At 47.0% G+C, this 14,948-nt stretch overlaps 1 protein-coding gene across 1 annotated transcript; it reads left to right on the top strand.

Moving 5' to 3' along the window:
- Positions 1 to 2,947: 2,947 nt before the first annotated feature.
- On the top strand, positions 2,948 to 13,933 carry ISL1 (ISL LIM homeobox 1). The gene is made up of 6 exons (XM_002714026.5): positions 2,948 to 3,286; positions 4,106 to 4,295; positions 6,914 to 7,173; positions 8,943 to 9,229; positions 10,502 to 10,669; positions 12,654 to 13,933. The coding sequence occupies exons 1-6, from the start codon at positions 3,259 to 3,261 to the stop codon at positions 12,768 to 12,770; spliced, it is 1,050 nt and encodes a 349-aa protein (XP_002714072.1). The 5' UTR covers positions 2,948 to 3,258; the 3' UTR covers positions 12,771 to 13,933.
- The last annotated feature ends 1,015 nt before the right edge of the window (positions 13,934 to 14,948 follow it).

A 14,948-nucleotide genomic window follows, 5' to 3' on the forward strand; every position in this document is an offset into this window, starting at 1 on the left:
ATGAGAGTCCACAAGAAAGCCAGGCTGAAACAGCTGCATTTTGGAAGGTGTGGACAAGTGCACATGGGCAGATGTGCATGCTCAAGGAGCTTATGACATCTTAGCACTACCTACGGTATTCACTCACTCACTGTAAGGTATAGTAAAATGGCCTGGAGCCAACAGTACCACACTTAATAACTACTCCTATCTTTCTTTTCCTCTCGTCAATAGAGGGCCAGAGATTCACACTATTGCTGTTTTGAAGGATATATTTTTGACCTAATAAAAAACACAAAGGTCAAAATCAGTCAGTCCATTTTTGACAGCACAGGGTCAAATATCCGCTTTGAACACAAGAGGTCGCTCCTGTGATCGAGTACTTGGGAAAATATTGCTAATCACGGTTTTATGTAATCACAGTTTTATGTATTCTATAAAAACATTTAAAATTTTATAGATATATTTGATGAATGGAAGCCACATACAGAAATCCACTAAGGCAACAGCAGTAATTGTAATCACACTGGAACTTGAAGGTAAGGCAAAACAATAATGCCTGCTATCCTTTGATTTTAATGCAAAATGTATTATTGATAGCCACCCAGAACTCCAGAGAATGTCCATCATGGCTCACAGATACTGGATTCCTTCAAATGTCTCCCTTTGACAGGAATATCTTCTGCATGGATGTCTGCTTTCGGTTTGCACATTTATTAAGAAAATAATTGTTTACACTAGCATGGTGTGCTGAAAAAAGAAAACATGCTGTCTTTATCACTATGGTGAAAATACTTTAAAAAGGTTCTCCCTTAACCCACTTACCAGATTCTCTACTTAGAATTGCTATCATCAGCAATACTTCTTTGTAAGAACATATTGGTTTAGGGAGTCACAAATAGCACACTGTGTACATGGGTGTGCCTGTTGGGTGTGTGTAGGTGTGTGTGTGTGGCCGGTTTGAAGGAGGATGGATAGTGATGGTGCTTTGTGTGTCTCAAATATAAGTTATCAGGCTCCTCACAGCTTCTGGTGTTTAATTCAGTGCTATAAAGGTGGCATGATGGCATACAATTGGTTCAAATCCTTTATTTACTTTCTGGCCTTACAGTGGTATTTTTTTTTAAACTAGAGTCAACTTGGTTATCTATCTGGGAAATATGCCTTTGCACTGGGAAGACCTGCTTCTTGTTTCTATTATCAGCATCAGCTCTGGAAAAAGAAGTTTGACAAAAGGTTCCATGCACATATCACACCAGAGACTAGAAACATAAAGCACAACAAAACAAAACCAGTAAACTTAGCAACCTGCGTCTATCCCACTTTCGATTTCACACACACACTCTGAAACAGCACATAATGAAAGTGGAAAAGAAAAGATCCTATTTGAAACATTCCTTGAAAGGAAACAAAGCAAGAAAACAAAACACGTGTTCTTGGTAAAGCTCCCGCCAGGTCAGAAGGAAACTCACGCATCTTAACTTCTCTGTGGGCTCTGGAGAGGTCTATCAGCTCAAACTGAGCCACGGAGGCCGGCTGAGGGCTCTCAGCCCTTATCAAGGTTTCGATCTGGTGAGAGACACAAAGAAAGGAGTTTCCTAACACACCAGGTCTTCTCACGGCAAGGAGACACCAAAATTAAGCCTTCTAGGGCTTGTGTTTGTAGGCCTTTTTAGATAAAACTGGCAGTCCCATTAGATAAGGACTAGCTATTTAGAAGCTTTGTGGGGGAAGTGTAGGGATTCTTGGTGGCTTTCCTGTGACTTTGTCTTTGCTAAAGAGATGATAGGGACAAGTAAGAAATGATTGAAAAAGGTTACCGGCGACCTGCAGCCAACATTCTTCTCTCTGCAGGTAGACCACCCCCTCCCCGAGAGAACTCTCAAGAGATCCATGCCCAAGGAAGTGAAACGGAATTTCACCGTTCTTCCGTAACAGACCCTTCACTCCTCATGCCCTTGGACTAACGCAGCTTTTAAATTTCCTAGAGACATGGGGACTTGTCCTTAAAAAGATCAAAACACCACTAGCTGAGTGCACAAGTTATCTTAGAAACAAAAGGCAAATCATCAGCGGAGAGAGGAACTGGCCAGGATATGTCGCTTCCCAAACTTGAGGCTACTGAAAGCGCATTTCACTCTGGCTTCGGGTTAACACGCTTTAATGCTAGTGTTAAACTGAAAAGCAAGACCTCACGGGTCGGAAGGAGAGAGAGGCAAGTCCGCTGAGTCAACTTCATTTTACCTGTGCGTTTCCGACCTGATTGTCCGCTACGCCAGGAAGCGCCCCCTTTCCTCCCACCCCACGTTTTTGGAGATCTGAGGTCGTGGGTAACGGGGTAATGGAGGAGCAGTCAGCGAACAAGTCCTCTGGGCTAATCATCCCATTCCCAGTTCTTCTTCCCCGAGCGCGCCGTGCACAGCCAACTCGGAAAGGCACTCACCCTCCCGGCAGCCAAGCCGGGCCAGGCCCGGGACTGCGCGTCACAGAGTGGGATCAAACCGAGCTAGGTAGCCTGCTGCCAGGTCCCCCTTTCCCTACAGCCCGGGAGGGACCTGGTCAATAGGAAGACCTACCCACCAGTCACTCGCCACTGGCGGCAGAAAAGGGAGCCACGCGCGCAACGCGGCCAGCCGGACTGCGGCGACCCCAGGAGCTCAGGGCGGAGGAGCAGCGGGACAGGAGGCGAGGGCGCAGGCGACGCGGCCGGGGAGGCGCGAGGGAGGGGGCAGGAGGAGGAGGAGGAGAAGAGAAGGAGGCCAAAAGCCAGAAGAGTCCGGCAGCCCGAGCATCAGGGGAGAACGGCCTGAGCCCGGAGCAAGTTGCCTCGGGAGCCCTAATCCTCTCCTGCGGGCTCGCCGAGCGGTCAGTGGCGCACGGCAGCGGCGAGGCTGAAATATGATAATCAGAACAGCTGCGCCGCGCGCCCCGCAGCCAATGGGCGCGGCGCTCGCCTGACGTCCCCGCGCGCTGCGTCAGACCAATGGCGATGGAGCTGAGTTGGAGCAGAGAAGTTTGAGTAAGAGATAAGGAAGAGAGGTGCCCGAGCCGAGCCGAGTCCGCCGCCGTCGCAGCGCCTCCGCTCCGCCAACTCCGCCGGCTTTAATTGGACTCCCCGATCCGCGAGGGCGCGGCGCAGCCGGGCAGCGGCTCTCTGAGCCTTGGCAACCCCCGGGGCCACTGTTTCCCACTTAGCCACAGCTCCAGCATCCTCTCTGTGGGCTGGTCACCAACTGTACAACCACCATTTCACTGTGGACATTACTCCCTCTCACAGATATGGGAGACATGGGAGATCCACCAAAAAGTAAGAGGCTATTTTACCTTGCGGGGCTCGGTGTGCTGGTCTTGTGCGGGGGTCTCTCTCAGGCATGGGTTCCTAGGGTTCTTCGGAGTTGGAGTCGTTGCCTGGAGAGAGAGAAAAGGTGGCTCTTTCTGGTTGCCGCCACGGCTGCATGCTTGCTGTCGGTTCTGATCTTCGGGAAACGGATCGTACCTTGTGTTTGGATTCTGTGCGCCCTCAACAAAACCCTAGCCTTCAGATGCTAAGCGGTGATTTCCTCCTCGGGAATCCGGAGCTCTCCGAGAAGGTTATTTTGTTGCAAAGCTCTGCCTGCACATACAATACCCGGAGATAGGAATTAGCATTAGACTTGCAAAAGAGAACGAGTGACAACTGTATTGATGTCTGCTCTTGCTAACAATATCCAGTCCTGTGTGCTATTGAAGAGCGTGCTTCATGGAAAATAGAGACATCCCTGCGTTCACTTAACGCTTCTAGTCAAAACCTTTTCTTTGACTTGACTTATCCATAATCTTTCCCAATGATTATGGCAAAGGGGGGGGGGGAGAAATACAAAATGAGCGGCTTTGATTGCGTGCTAGGCTTACAAATGTAGACTATTCAAATCTGCATTTTACATATATTCCACCTCCTTTTTAAAATGAGTCAAGGTTTTGATGGCACACTTCAATTACCATTCCAAAATGCAATACTCTTAAAAAAAAGAAAAAAGAAAAAAAAAAACCCTCCCAGAGTACACCCTCTAAGAGAACGACACTAAAAGTGTGTTTATCTCTGTAGGAAGTAAACGGTTAGTCAATCATGTATTTATTTTCATTTCAGAAAAACGTCTGATTTCCCTATGTGTTGGTTGCGGCAATCAAATTCACGATCAGTATATTCTGAGGGTTTCTCCGGATTTGGAATGGCATGCGGCATGTTTGAAATGTGCGGAGTGTAATCAGTATTTGGACGAGAGCTGTACGTGCTTTGTTAGGGATGGGAAAACCTACTGTAAAAGAGATTATATCAGGTACGCCATTTCTACTTCTTCCTTAATTTTGTGAGATTTCCTTGTCTCTCTTTGCACTTTATTTTTTTTTTTTAATTTGGTGTGGCTTTGTCTTTTTGTGAAGTTTCCTTCAGCGGGGACCAGCATGCAGAAGTTACCCTGAAAGTGTGTTATAAAAATTAAACTATGCTGTTCATTTCACTTGTTAGACGAAAACAAAAACCCTGCCCAGTGGTTTTCATAAAGTTTGTAGTATTAAGGCTTGCTTAATTCTGTTGGAATTTGTGATGATCAAATTATTTTCCTATCTCAGGCTCCCCCTTCCAAAGCAGACAAGAAAAAAAATTAAAGATGCATAAGCATAGGTTTCTGAACTTCAAAAGGTCAGTTTGTATTGTGCAGTATATGGTCTTATTATTTATATGTTTTAGTTCAGCACTTTATTAGTAACTTACATATTCTTTGGAATTGTCAGTGAAATAAGCTAAATAAAAGTTTGACCTAAGCATGTTTAGAGATTCACTATTGAAAAAGTGCACAGAAGTGTTGGCCATTTTACTTTTAGTGTAAAAGCTCCTTCCTGGAAGATTTCAAAACCAACTGAAATATTCCTTGCAAAAAGACCGGAAATTTAATCTTTTTAAATATTAACCCTTTGGTGACATCTGCCTGTCTTTTCTTTCTTATCTTATCTGAACTGATGAATTAGACAGAGCAGATCAAATTGCCCATCATCTGTCTACGAACAATTGGTATATTTAGATAATTGAACAGCTTCCTTTCCCACATTAAAATCTAGTAACTGATAAAATGAGTCAATTGCCTGTATTAACAAGACTCAAACACGTAGGAACTTTTTGAGTTTGTGTTTGGTTTTTTTTTCAGTTTACTCCCAGTCAGACTTTGTTTCATGCTTGACTAATTTCAAGTTTTCTCTGACACAGACACACACACACACAGCAAGAACTTTATTTTCTGTCTTAGGAAAACAGAATTTCTAAAGAAAATGTTATTAGTTTTAATAACAATTGGGCGAGAATGGTCTTCACTACTATGTTGAATAATAGCAAAATATTATATTAAGAAACTCTCCAGTGGCTGTTAACAAGTAATCAGTTTTTCTAAGTCCTAGGGTTTCTGCAGTTTGAGAACTCCTGATGAAATTTAGCTAATAAACAAGCAGTCACAATGTTCTCCTGCTCACTTTGTCTCCATCTTTTCTCCTTCTTCCTCCTCCTCCTCTTCTCATGAAATGGAGAGTATAATCTTGATAGGTAAAATTGAACAATGTTGTGGGGGTTACTTTGGGGAAGAGTGGGAGGAAGTAGGGAAGCGGGGTACAGGAAGGGGGAGGGATTGTCTAAATTGTTTGGTCACAGGCAAAGTCAAGTCTTCATCCTATGAAATGGAAGATCTCACATGCAGTAGGCGGAGGGAGGAAAAACTTTTGAGTCTACCTTCTAAACTCTGACAAATGAGCTGTTTTCATTGTTTACTGGATTGCTATGTGAACTCAAGATTCTGGGAGGAGGATCACTTGGCACCTCCAGGAGTATCTTTACTCCTATGGAAATAGCGTTTTGCTCCATTGCACACAAACCTGCATGTGCCTCAGTCTGCATAACACACATTTGTAGAACCCAATCGCTTTTACCATTTCCCCACTCTTTCTCAACTGTGTGTATATGTGTGTGCCCTTTGAAACCCTATAGTTGTAAAAGCAGAGCAGAATGACCTTTTAGATTTTCATTTCCCTTTGGGGTAGCAGAATCCGCACCCCCCCCACACACACACTTTTTCTTCCATTCTCTTTGTAGGAGTGGACCAGCTTCTGTTATTACAGATAGAAAGGGAGGGGCCCGGGAGGAACTATAAGGATTGTTCCTTGGTAAGCAGAGACCAGCAGTTAGGAAAAGCTGAGAAGTTGGGGGCTTTTCATTTTTTTTCAGGCTGGTCCTGGCTCTCAAGCATACTGAAAACAAGGTAGATGCTTCAGCAACTTGAAAAAGATCCAGTAGGTTTTTTAAAAATAATAAGGAAAGGAAGAAAGGAAAGGAAACCCCATCAGCAGTAACATTCTTGCCGGAGGAAAATCTTTAGTTGGAGCAGGATTGGAATGTACTTGCCAGGAGATGATCTAGAAATCTGCAGAGGTTTCATTTTGTTACTGCTTGTGCCTGTGTGTGTTTGCAAATCAAGTACTTCGACGATCTACTCCCCAAGCTCTTTGTGTTGCCCGCTCAGAGACAAGTCTCGCAGCAGAAACTGAGGGGGAGGGGATACGGAGGGGAAACTGTGGGACCCCCTTCCCGCTGGAATCTGCAGGGGCAACCCGCGGACTGTTCGCCAGAGCGGTCGCCCAGCTTTCCAATCTATCAGTAAACTTTCCGTAGTGTGGGCTGGGAGTTCTGACCTAAGAGGTACAGACGGAGATGCTGAGGTTCATTAGAAACGAAAGGGGAGTAAAAGAAAGGGAGAGGAGGAGGAGGGAGAGAGAGAGCTTTCATTTCTGTCCCGCGGCCAGCTTCAGTTGGGTAATGCCGATTTCTTAGGGTGTGCGGCTGGGGTCGCCGGCGGTCCTGGGGTAGGACTGTGCCCACATGACTCACGTCCTCTCCCCGGGCCCGGCCCTCGCACAGGTTGTACGGGATCAAATGCGCCAAGTGCAGCATCGGCTTCAGCAAGAACGACTTCGTGATGCGCGCCCGCTCCAAGGTGTACCACATCGAGTGTTTCCGCTGCGTGGCCTGCAGCCGCCAGCTCATCCCCGGGGACGAGTTCGCGCTGCGGGAGGATGGCCTTTTCTGTCGCGCGGACCACGACGTCGTGGAAAGGGCTAGCCTGGGCGCCGGCGACCCTCTCAGCCCTCTGCACCCGGCGCGGCCGCTGCAAATGGCAGGTACTCCTTCGCCGGGAGGGAGTCCGGGAGGCAGGCGCCCTTCTTCGCCAGCGCCGCCCCTGCCAGTGCGCGGGCGCTCACAGCGGGCCTGGTAGCCCCAGGCTGGCGGTGGCGGCGCTCCCCTCCCACCCCCAGTTAAATGAGGTGTTGTGTGCAGTTTACAGTAACGTTCAGAGCACTCGCAGATCACTTTTTCACAGGTGTGTGCACAAGCCCAAACAGTGCTGCCAGTTCACCTTCCCCTCCAAACTGTGGCTTTACTGTCATTGGGCTTCAGCCTTCAGCCCCCAGCCCCTGCCCTTATTAAAGGGGTGGAGTCCTGGGCCCCTCAAGCTTCCTCTTTTAACCCAGTGGAGTAAACTCCGGTGGCTTTAAGTTGTTTGGCCTTCCAAGTCCTTGTGCCCTGCGCATTGCTCCACACTCCAAAACATTTTTAAAATTCATTTTTATTCTTTGTGAGAGAACCAGCCTGAAGATACAGTCTCAGTAACTGCAAGCCACTGCACAGAGCTGTAATTGAAAACTGTCAACAAGCTAATCTGCAGTAATTGCCTTTTAAAGGGAGCCTGCCTCTTTAAACCACTCAAGCTATGTGATTTGGTGAGAATTTCATCTTCGGGCCTGTCCCTGTAGCTTTAAATTGACCCCATAGGTGCTGGCCTGACCCTGTGGTGGGGAGGGGAGGTGGAAGAGGAGGGAGGTAGAGGTAGAAGGTGTAGGATTTGTACCTCAGGGATCAGAAGGCTGCTTCCCAGGAAGAAGAGTGGATACTGAGTGCGGTGGCCAGAGCCAAGGCTAAGGGTAAAAAGAGAGAGACAGTGTTTCCAAGCCTGTCTCAGGTCCTGAACAGGTCTGCCCCTGTGCAGTGTTAAAGTATCACTGCTCACTAAACACTGGGGGGTGAGGTGGGGAGAGGCTCTAACCACCCCCACCCCCACCTCTGCTTTCTGACAGCTCTAAGAATTCTGTCCTGGGGTATTGGTGCTTAAGCTGCTTTGGGGCAAAGCAGGGGTGTGCCGCGGAGAAGGCCACAATGTTGGAACAGAGGTGGGGGACAGCGCTGCCCACCACAGTCCTTTGTCAGCTCCACAGAGGTTCCGTTCTCCTTCACGTGGGGGTCAGTCCATCTCCGAAACATCCTGGTGGATTTGGTACTAAAGAAAAGAAAGCCTCCAAGGGTGGCAGAGACATCTGCTGAGATAATGAATTCCTTCCTTGGGCCCCTGGACAAGACTGTTCTCTGGCACGGAAGCTCAAGGCGGCCTTGCAGAATTGCCCTGAGCCTTCCCGTGTTGTAGACAGGTCGACTGGAGCCCAGTCTCCGGCCATCCCAGGCTGTCCTACCTTCCCTTCCCGGCAACTCTTTGTGGCTTTGGCCGGAAAGGACACTCCAAATCTAGCGGTGAGGGTCCTTGGTGGGGGAAGGAGAGTTCCCAGGGCCTAATCTAGGTATGAGAAATGTGAATAGAGGGGAAAGAATACTGAAAAGTGCTGCCCCTGTTGCCAGCAGGACAGGCCCTAAAACGCGCTTCCCTGGGCTGAGGCTCTGTTGGCACAATCCGGGGCGGGAGCTGCGTTCAGGGCCCGGATTACTCAGCATTGACCTCTGCAGATTCGAGCGAGATTTTATTCTCCCTCTTGCCCCGTCTCACCCTACCTCTACCGCCCCCTGCTTTGTGTGTGTTGGCTGCAAAGCGCCAGCCATTGTCCCGGAGCGGCGCGGCGAGCCATCGGCCCGGCCCGCGCTCACGGCGACCCTTGCCCTGCAGCCGAGCCCATCTCCGCGCGACAGCCAGCCCTGAGGCCCCACGTCCACAAGCAGCCGGAGAAGACCACCCGTGTGCGGACTGTGCTCAACGAGAAGCAGCTGCACACCTTGCGAACCTGCTACGCTGCCAACCCTCGGCCCGACGCGCTCATGAAGGAGCAACTGGTGGAGATGACTGGCCTCAGCCCCCGCGTGATCCGGGTCTGGTTTCAAAACAAGCGGTGCAAGGACAAGAAGCGGAGCATCATGATGAAGCAACTCCAGCAGCAGCAGCCCAATGACAAAACTGTGAGTGGCCTGGGGCCCACTGGGAAGCACCAGCGGCAAAGAGAGGCGGCGGGCGGGCTGGCGGAGGTGTGTCCTGGATACCCAGCCCGGCCGCGCGGTGCAGTTCGACCTTGCTCTCCAGCAGGAGCCCGGACGGGGCGCCCTTCCCCCCAGGCCCCTGGGGAGAGGCCACCCGGGCGACCGGGAGGAGAGCCAGGCAGGTTAGGGAAGCTCCCGTTGCTAGGTGGGAGTGGCCGCCCCCACCCCCAGCCGCGTGGGCAGGCTCGTGACCTTGAGCCCCACCGACACCCCTGAATCCGAAGGACGCTGTTGCCCCCTCCCAGAGCAGGCGGCAAGAAAGAGTGGCACGGGTGTTGCCACTTTTAAGGCTGTCAGTCCTACTAAACCGAAGAGGAAGGAAGGGACTAACTACCTTGAGTTCCTGTACACATCAGGGTTTTCATACAGGAACTCCCTTGCGCGCACCCCAACTCTGGTAAGGCCTGCTGGAACGCTCTCAGTCCGGCGAGGTCCCCTAACTGACCCGCACACACAGGGATCCGGGTCAAGCCCAGGCCTCTACGGAGACACCAGCCCCCTCCTTATTATCCCATATTATCACAGGCCCAGGGCAGCGCCCACCCTGCAAACCTCCTGATTAAGCTAGAGTTTCTTTTCTTTTTTTTTTCGTTTTGCTTTTTACTGCTTCAACCCTATTTTTAAATGCCATAAAACTTGCTGTCATTAAACTTGGCAGGCCGGCGAAGACTGAGCCAGGGCACTTTCTAAGTTGGTTAGTGCATAATAGCACAATAGCAGCCAGACCCAAATGCGTGGGGGTGGGGCTGGCTCTGCAAGTAGGAGGGCTTGAGAAAAATGTGCAACTCACTGAGATTGCCCAGGAGAACCACCGTGGTGCCTAGGGCCTGAACAGAGGCCCAGCCTGCCCCAGCTTTCTCCTTCCTGAGGCTCTGGCCGGTGAGGGAGGATGGGAGGAACTGGCATGGCTGTGATGGTAGGAGGAAAGAAGAAAGTTGTCGGAGAATTTGGTTGAATAAGGTCCAAGCAGGTCTTACAGTCCATCCCATAGAGCCAAGCAAAACCCAAAACCAAAACGCAATAAAACAAAGCTGAACTCCAGCTAATATCCATAGGTGCAGCAGATTAACTGAGTCAATAAAAGCCACTATAGAGATAAGATAATTCCGGGATGTATTTGCTTAGCCTGTGGGGACAATGGAGGGAGGGAGTTTGCTCATTAACATGTTGGGATGGGGGGGTGGCTATTCACAGAATATCCAGGGCATGACAGGAACTCCCATGGTGGCTGCCAGTCCAGAGAGACACGACGGTGGCTTACAGGCTAACCCAGTGGAGGTGCAAAGTTACCAGCCGCCTTGGAAAGTACTGAGCGACTTCGCCTTGCAGAGTGACATAGATCAGCCTGCTTTTCAGCAACTGGTAAGTGTCAGCTCCCAGGCCCAGGAGGCCGAATTCCCAGCAGAAGGGGTTTCAGGTTTGCTGTCACACCCTGAAAGGCTCAGGGCAGAGGGGCGTCCCCAGCTGAGGCCTGAGGAGAGACGGAGGTCTCATGGTGCTGAAGAGAGGGGACTTCTTTTTTGAGAAACTTTTGCATCCTTTGACCATAGGTTGAATTTTCTTGTCAGTCAGGGCCTGTTTTGAGCGATTAATTTCAAGGCGTGTAGCTAGATAGCACTTGTGGAAAAGTCTATAAGTTGCAGAATCGTGCCTCTTAGAGTTGGCAGGGACTTCAGTGATCACCTTGACATTTTGGTCAGCAATTGTTAAATTCACGCCCTTCTTAGCATCTAAAGAATGGAAGAGTTAAGAACCCAAATCAGGATGATTATCATCCATAATCAATGTCGTTACCAATCAGCAGCAGGTACCTGCTTGGGTGCAGTTTTTCAATATATCAATGAAGAGATGAGAGAATTATCTTAATCTAAAATGCAGAATTTCTTTCACATTTTTAGGTGTGTGAGTTCAAATGTTATATAGTGGCATGCTGTGTAGCATGCATTGCAAAAAGAACATGAGCTCTACCATTCAGGGGTAGTGTTTAGCTAATGTGTGAAAATCAGTTTTAGCATTAATATGTTTTACACATGCAGAGAGAAATTAATTCATGAAAGAGCAATATAAAAATCTTAAATATATAGGAAGCCTTCTATATTTTCATGGAAAATTCATATTATGAAAAAATGCATGGAGTTCAGATTGTTTTGCACAAAAATAAATTCCTTTAGTTCCGTTTTCCCTGAAATCTTTGAAGAACTCTTGAATTCCTTTGTAATATGGTATACGTATACATATGGTGTTTTCTTAAAGAATGAAATCAGCACTATAGAATCCTGCTCAATAAAATATGAAGGTCTGTCCTAAAAAGGTGTTCCTTCCATTGGAAATAAAACTTCAGCTGTACCCTAACATTTAAGTGGAGGGCATTTGCTTTCTCCTGTCAAGAATTAAGTAATTAGCCATAGGCAAGTGGTTAAAAGTGCTTGGCCCCAGGCTTGTATCTCTAAGTGGGCCAGTCTAGAGGTTAGGCAAATTCGTGAAGTCTCTAGACCTCATAATTTGAAAATTTAATAGAGTAGGAAAAAAGGTAAAGTCTGGAAATAGGAAAACAAACTTAAAGTCATTCATATGATGAATTTTTGAGTGAAATCTGGATATAGAAGAAAGCAGGGGAAGGGTTTGATTCTTTTGAAACTTTAGTGTCTGAGGGGAGCAGTGGAGGGGAAGATGAGGCAGAGGGTTGGGGGAGGGAACACTTGGAGGAGGTCTACAATGGCTATGCAATGTTTTTTAGGCTAAAAAGGGGGAGGATTGGAAGAGACAGATAGAGGAAGCGAGGGAGGGAGAGGGAGGGAGAGAGAGAAAGAGAGACCAACCTGGAGGCAGATGAACAACCAGGAGGAATGCACACACTGGTCCCCCTGAGGAGCTAATCCTTGTTCTGGGACGCCTCCGTCACAGAATCTGACCATGCGTTATGAATTTTCCAACTCAAGAAGAGGCCTGGATGCCTAGAGACCCAGAGAACTCGCCTGCTCCCAGGGCAACATGTAGCCAGCAGGATAGTTTTATTTTGAGCATGCATGGTGGATTTGTGATGCCATTTTATAGTGGGAAACACATTTGTTCTTAAATAATTTAATGCAACATAATGTTGGGAATTCAGTTTGAGTTAAAACAGAGATCTTTTGGAAGATAGGAAAGAGAGAGGATTTTTTTTTTCTCTAAAGTTATTCTCCTCTTAGGCTTTTGATAGTTCTATTTGGATGCAGTTATGTATGCAGATATCTTAATCTACCTATGTATCCACACAAACATTTGCACATGCATGCACATATGAGTTTATAATATGTTATGAATACGATTACTGCCTCCTTTATTCATTTCTCATCCTTCTATGCAGGTCAATTTTTCAGAAGGAGGACCAGGCTCTAATTCCACTGGCAGTGAAGTAGCATCAATGTCCTCTCAACTCCCAGATACACCTAACAGCATGGTGGCCAGTCCTATTGAGGCATGAGGAACATTCATTCAGATGTATTTTTTTCCCTGTTGGAGAAAGTGGGAAATTATACTGTTGAACTCCAAAATACAAGTATTTAACAACCCAGTCAATGAAAACTGAATCAAGAAATGAATGCTCCATGAAATGCACGAAGTCTGTTTTAATGACAAGGTGATATGGTAGCAACACTGTGAAGACAATCATGGGATTTTACTAGAATTAAAACAACAAACAAAACCCAAACCCAACATATGCTATTCAATGACCTTAGGAGTACTGAAAAATAAAAATTAAAGACGTTTTTAAAACGTAGAGGATTTATAATTCAAGGATCTCAAAAAGAAAAGGCATTTTCATTTCACTGCACATCTGGAGAAAAGCAGAAATAGAAAAATTTCTAGTCCATCCTAATCTGAATGGTGCTGTTTCTATATTGGTCATTGCCTTGCCAAACAGGAGCTCCAGCAAAAAAGAGCAGGAAGAGAGACTGGCCTCTTGGCTGAAAGAGTCCTTTCAGGAAGGTGGAGCTGCGTTGGTTTGCGATGTTTTTAGTTGACTTTAACAAGGGGTTAATTGAAATCCTGGGTCTCTTAGCGTGTCTGGTAGCTGGTTTCTCTTTTATTTTTGTGCCCTCCCATTTTTCTTTTTTTCCTTTTTTCCCCCTTTTTTGAGATCCATCCTCTATCAAGAAGTCTGAATCGACTTTAAAGGTTTTTGAATTCAGATTTAAAAACCAACTTATAAAGCATTGCAACAAGGTTACCTCTATTTTGCCACAAGCGTCTCGGGATTGTGTTTGACTTGTGTCTGTCCAAGAACTTTTCCCCCAAAGATGTGTATAGTTATTGGTTAAAATGACTGTTTTTTTCTCTCTCTGGAAATAAAGAGGAAAAAAAGGAAACTTTTTTTTTGTTTGCTCTTGCATTGCAAAAATTATAAAGTAATTTATTATTTATTGTCAGAAGACTTGCCACTTTTCATGTCATTTGACATTTTTTTTGTTTGCTGAAGTAAAAAAAAAGAGATAAAGGTTGTACCGTGGTCTTTGAATTTTATGTCTAATTCTATGTGTTTTGTCTTTTTTCTTAAATATTATGTGAAATCAAAGCGCCATATGTAGAATTATATCTTCAGGACTATTTCACTAATAAACGTTTGGCATAGATAAATAAATAAAACACAATGATCCAGGGTCCCTCTTTTATATGTTTACAAGTAAGCCGCTTAAATGTCTGAAATTAAGAGTTGCATGTGAATTGGGGTAAGCTGGCATACAGTAGGCATGATATTGTACTGCAAGTGATGAAAGTGGACTTTGCAAGTTTGGATTTTGATAGTTGGATCAAAGTTGGTTGGAAGCCCTTAGCTCTAGCTGTGATGCTCTATTTGGCTCTGGGAAAACGAGATGCCGACCTCTGTCCTGCTCCCTCCCTTTGCTTCCTCTGTCTCTCTCCTCCTCCGACCCTACCCCTCCACTCCCCCACCCCCCCACACCCCCAATAGGAAGAGAGTCCAACTTTAAAGGGCTTTTGGTTTGGAGTCGCTGTTTTCTCAGAGTAAGTGCTTTATACCAAAGTCTCCTGCTTAGGATCGTTGAAATGACCCATATTTCAAATATAAGCTCTTGCTAAAAGAGAGACTTTCTGCCTAGCCAGTGTGGCACGACCATTATTTATCAGCGGCGGCTGTCAGCCCACAGGGAAATGCCACTTTATTTTAGCAGGATGAACAGACCTAGAGAGGAGAGAGTTTTCTCAGCGGTTCCCAGATCAGTTAGCGTATGCATTTCCTCCCCATCACCCCTTCTCTCCTAACTCGAATTCCAAAAACCCTGGAAAGGGTGACTGGCTAGGGCGAGAAACCAGACCTTTGTTCTGTCGGGGAACGGCCTTTCGTGGGCTAGGGGCAGGGTCATTTACTTGGCAAACCCCCTTCGGAGATCGAAGCCACTCCGTGGGCGGCGTGGCCCGACCATTTAACCGTGGTTCAAGTGCAAGAGCTAGAACCCAGGGATGCAGAAAAATGGCACTTCCCGAAATTAGGGTTCTGGGTTTGCGGGGCTCAGCTCTGTTTCCTTCTCCTTCCTTTCCTCCGACCCCCCACTCCGCCCAGAATGATGCTTTGACTCTTTGGAAACTGGATTTCTCTGTATGCTTGAGTGTAATGGCGTTCTCAATATCTGATGAGTCTTAA

This window comes from Oryctolagus cuniculus, chromosome 14 (assembly GCF_964237555.1).
Source record: "Oryctolagus cuniculus chromosome 14, mOryCun1.1, whole genome shotgun sequence".
NCBI lineage: Eukaryota > Metazoa > Chordata > Mammalia > Lagomorpha > Leporidae > Oryctolagus > Oryctolagus cuniculus.

Coding starts and splice junctions, on each gene's coding strand:
- ISL1 (XM_002714026.5), top strand. CDS start 3,259: ATGGGAGACATGGGAGATCCACCAAAAA. Junction 4,296..6,913: donor TGTAAAAGAGATTATATCAG/GTACGCCATTTC, acceptor GCCCTCGCACAG/GTTGTACGGGATCAAATGCG. Junction 7,174..8,942: donor GCGGCCGCTGCAAATGGCAG/GTACTCCTTCGC, acceptor CTTGCCCTGCAG/CCGAGCCCATCTCCGCGCGA.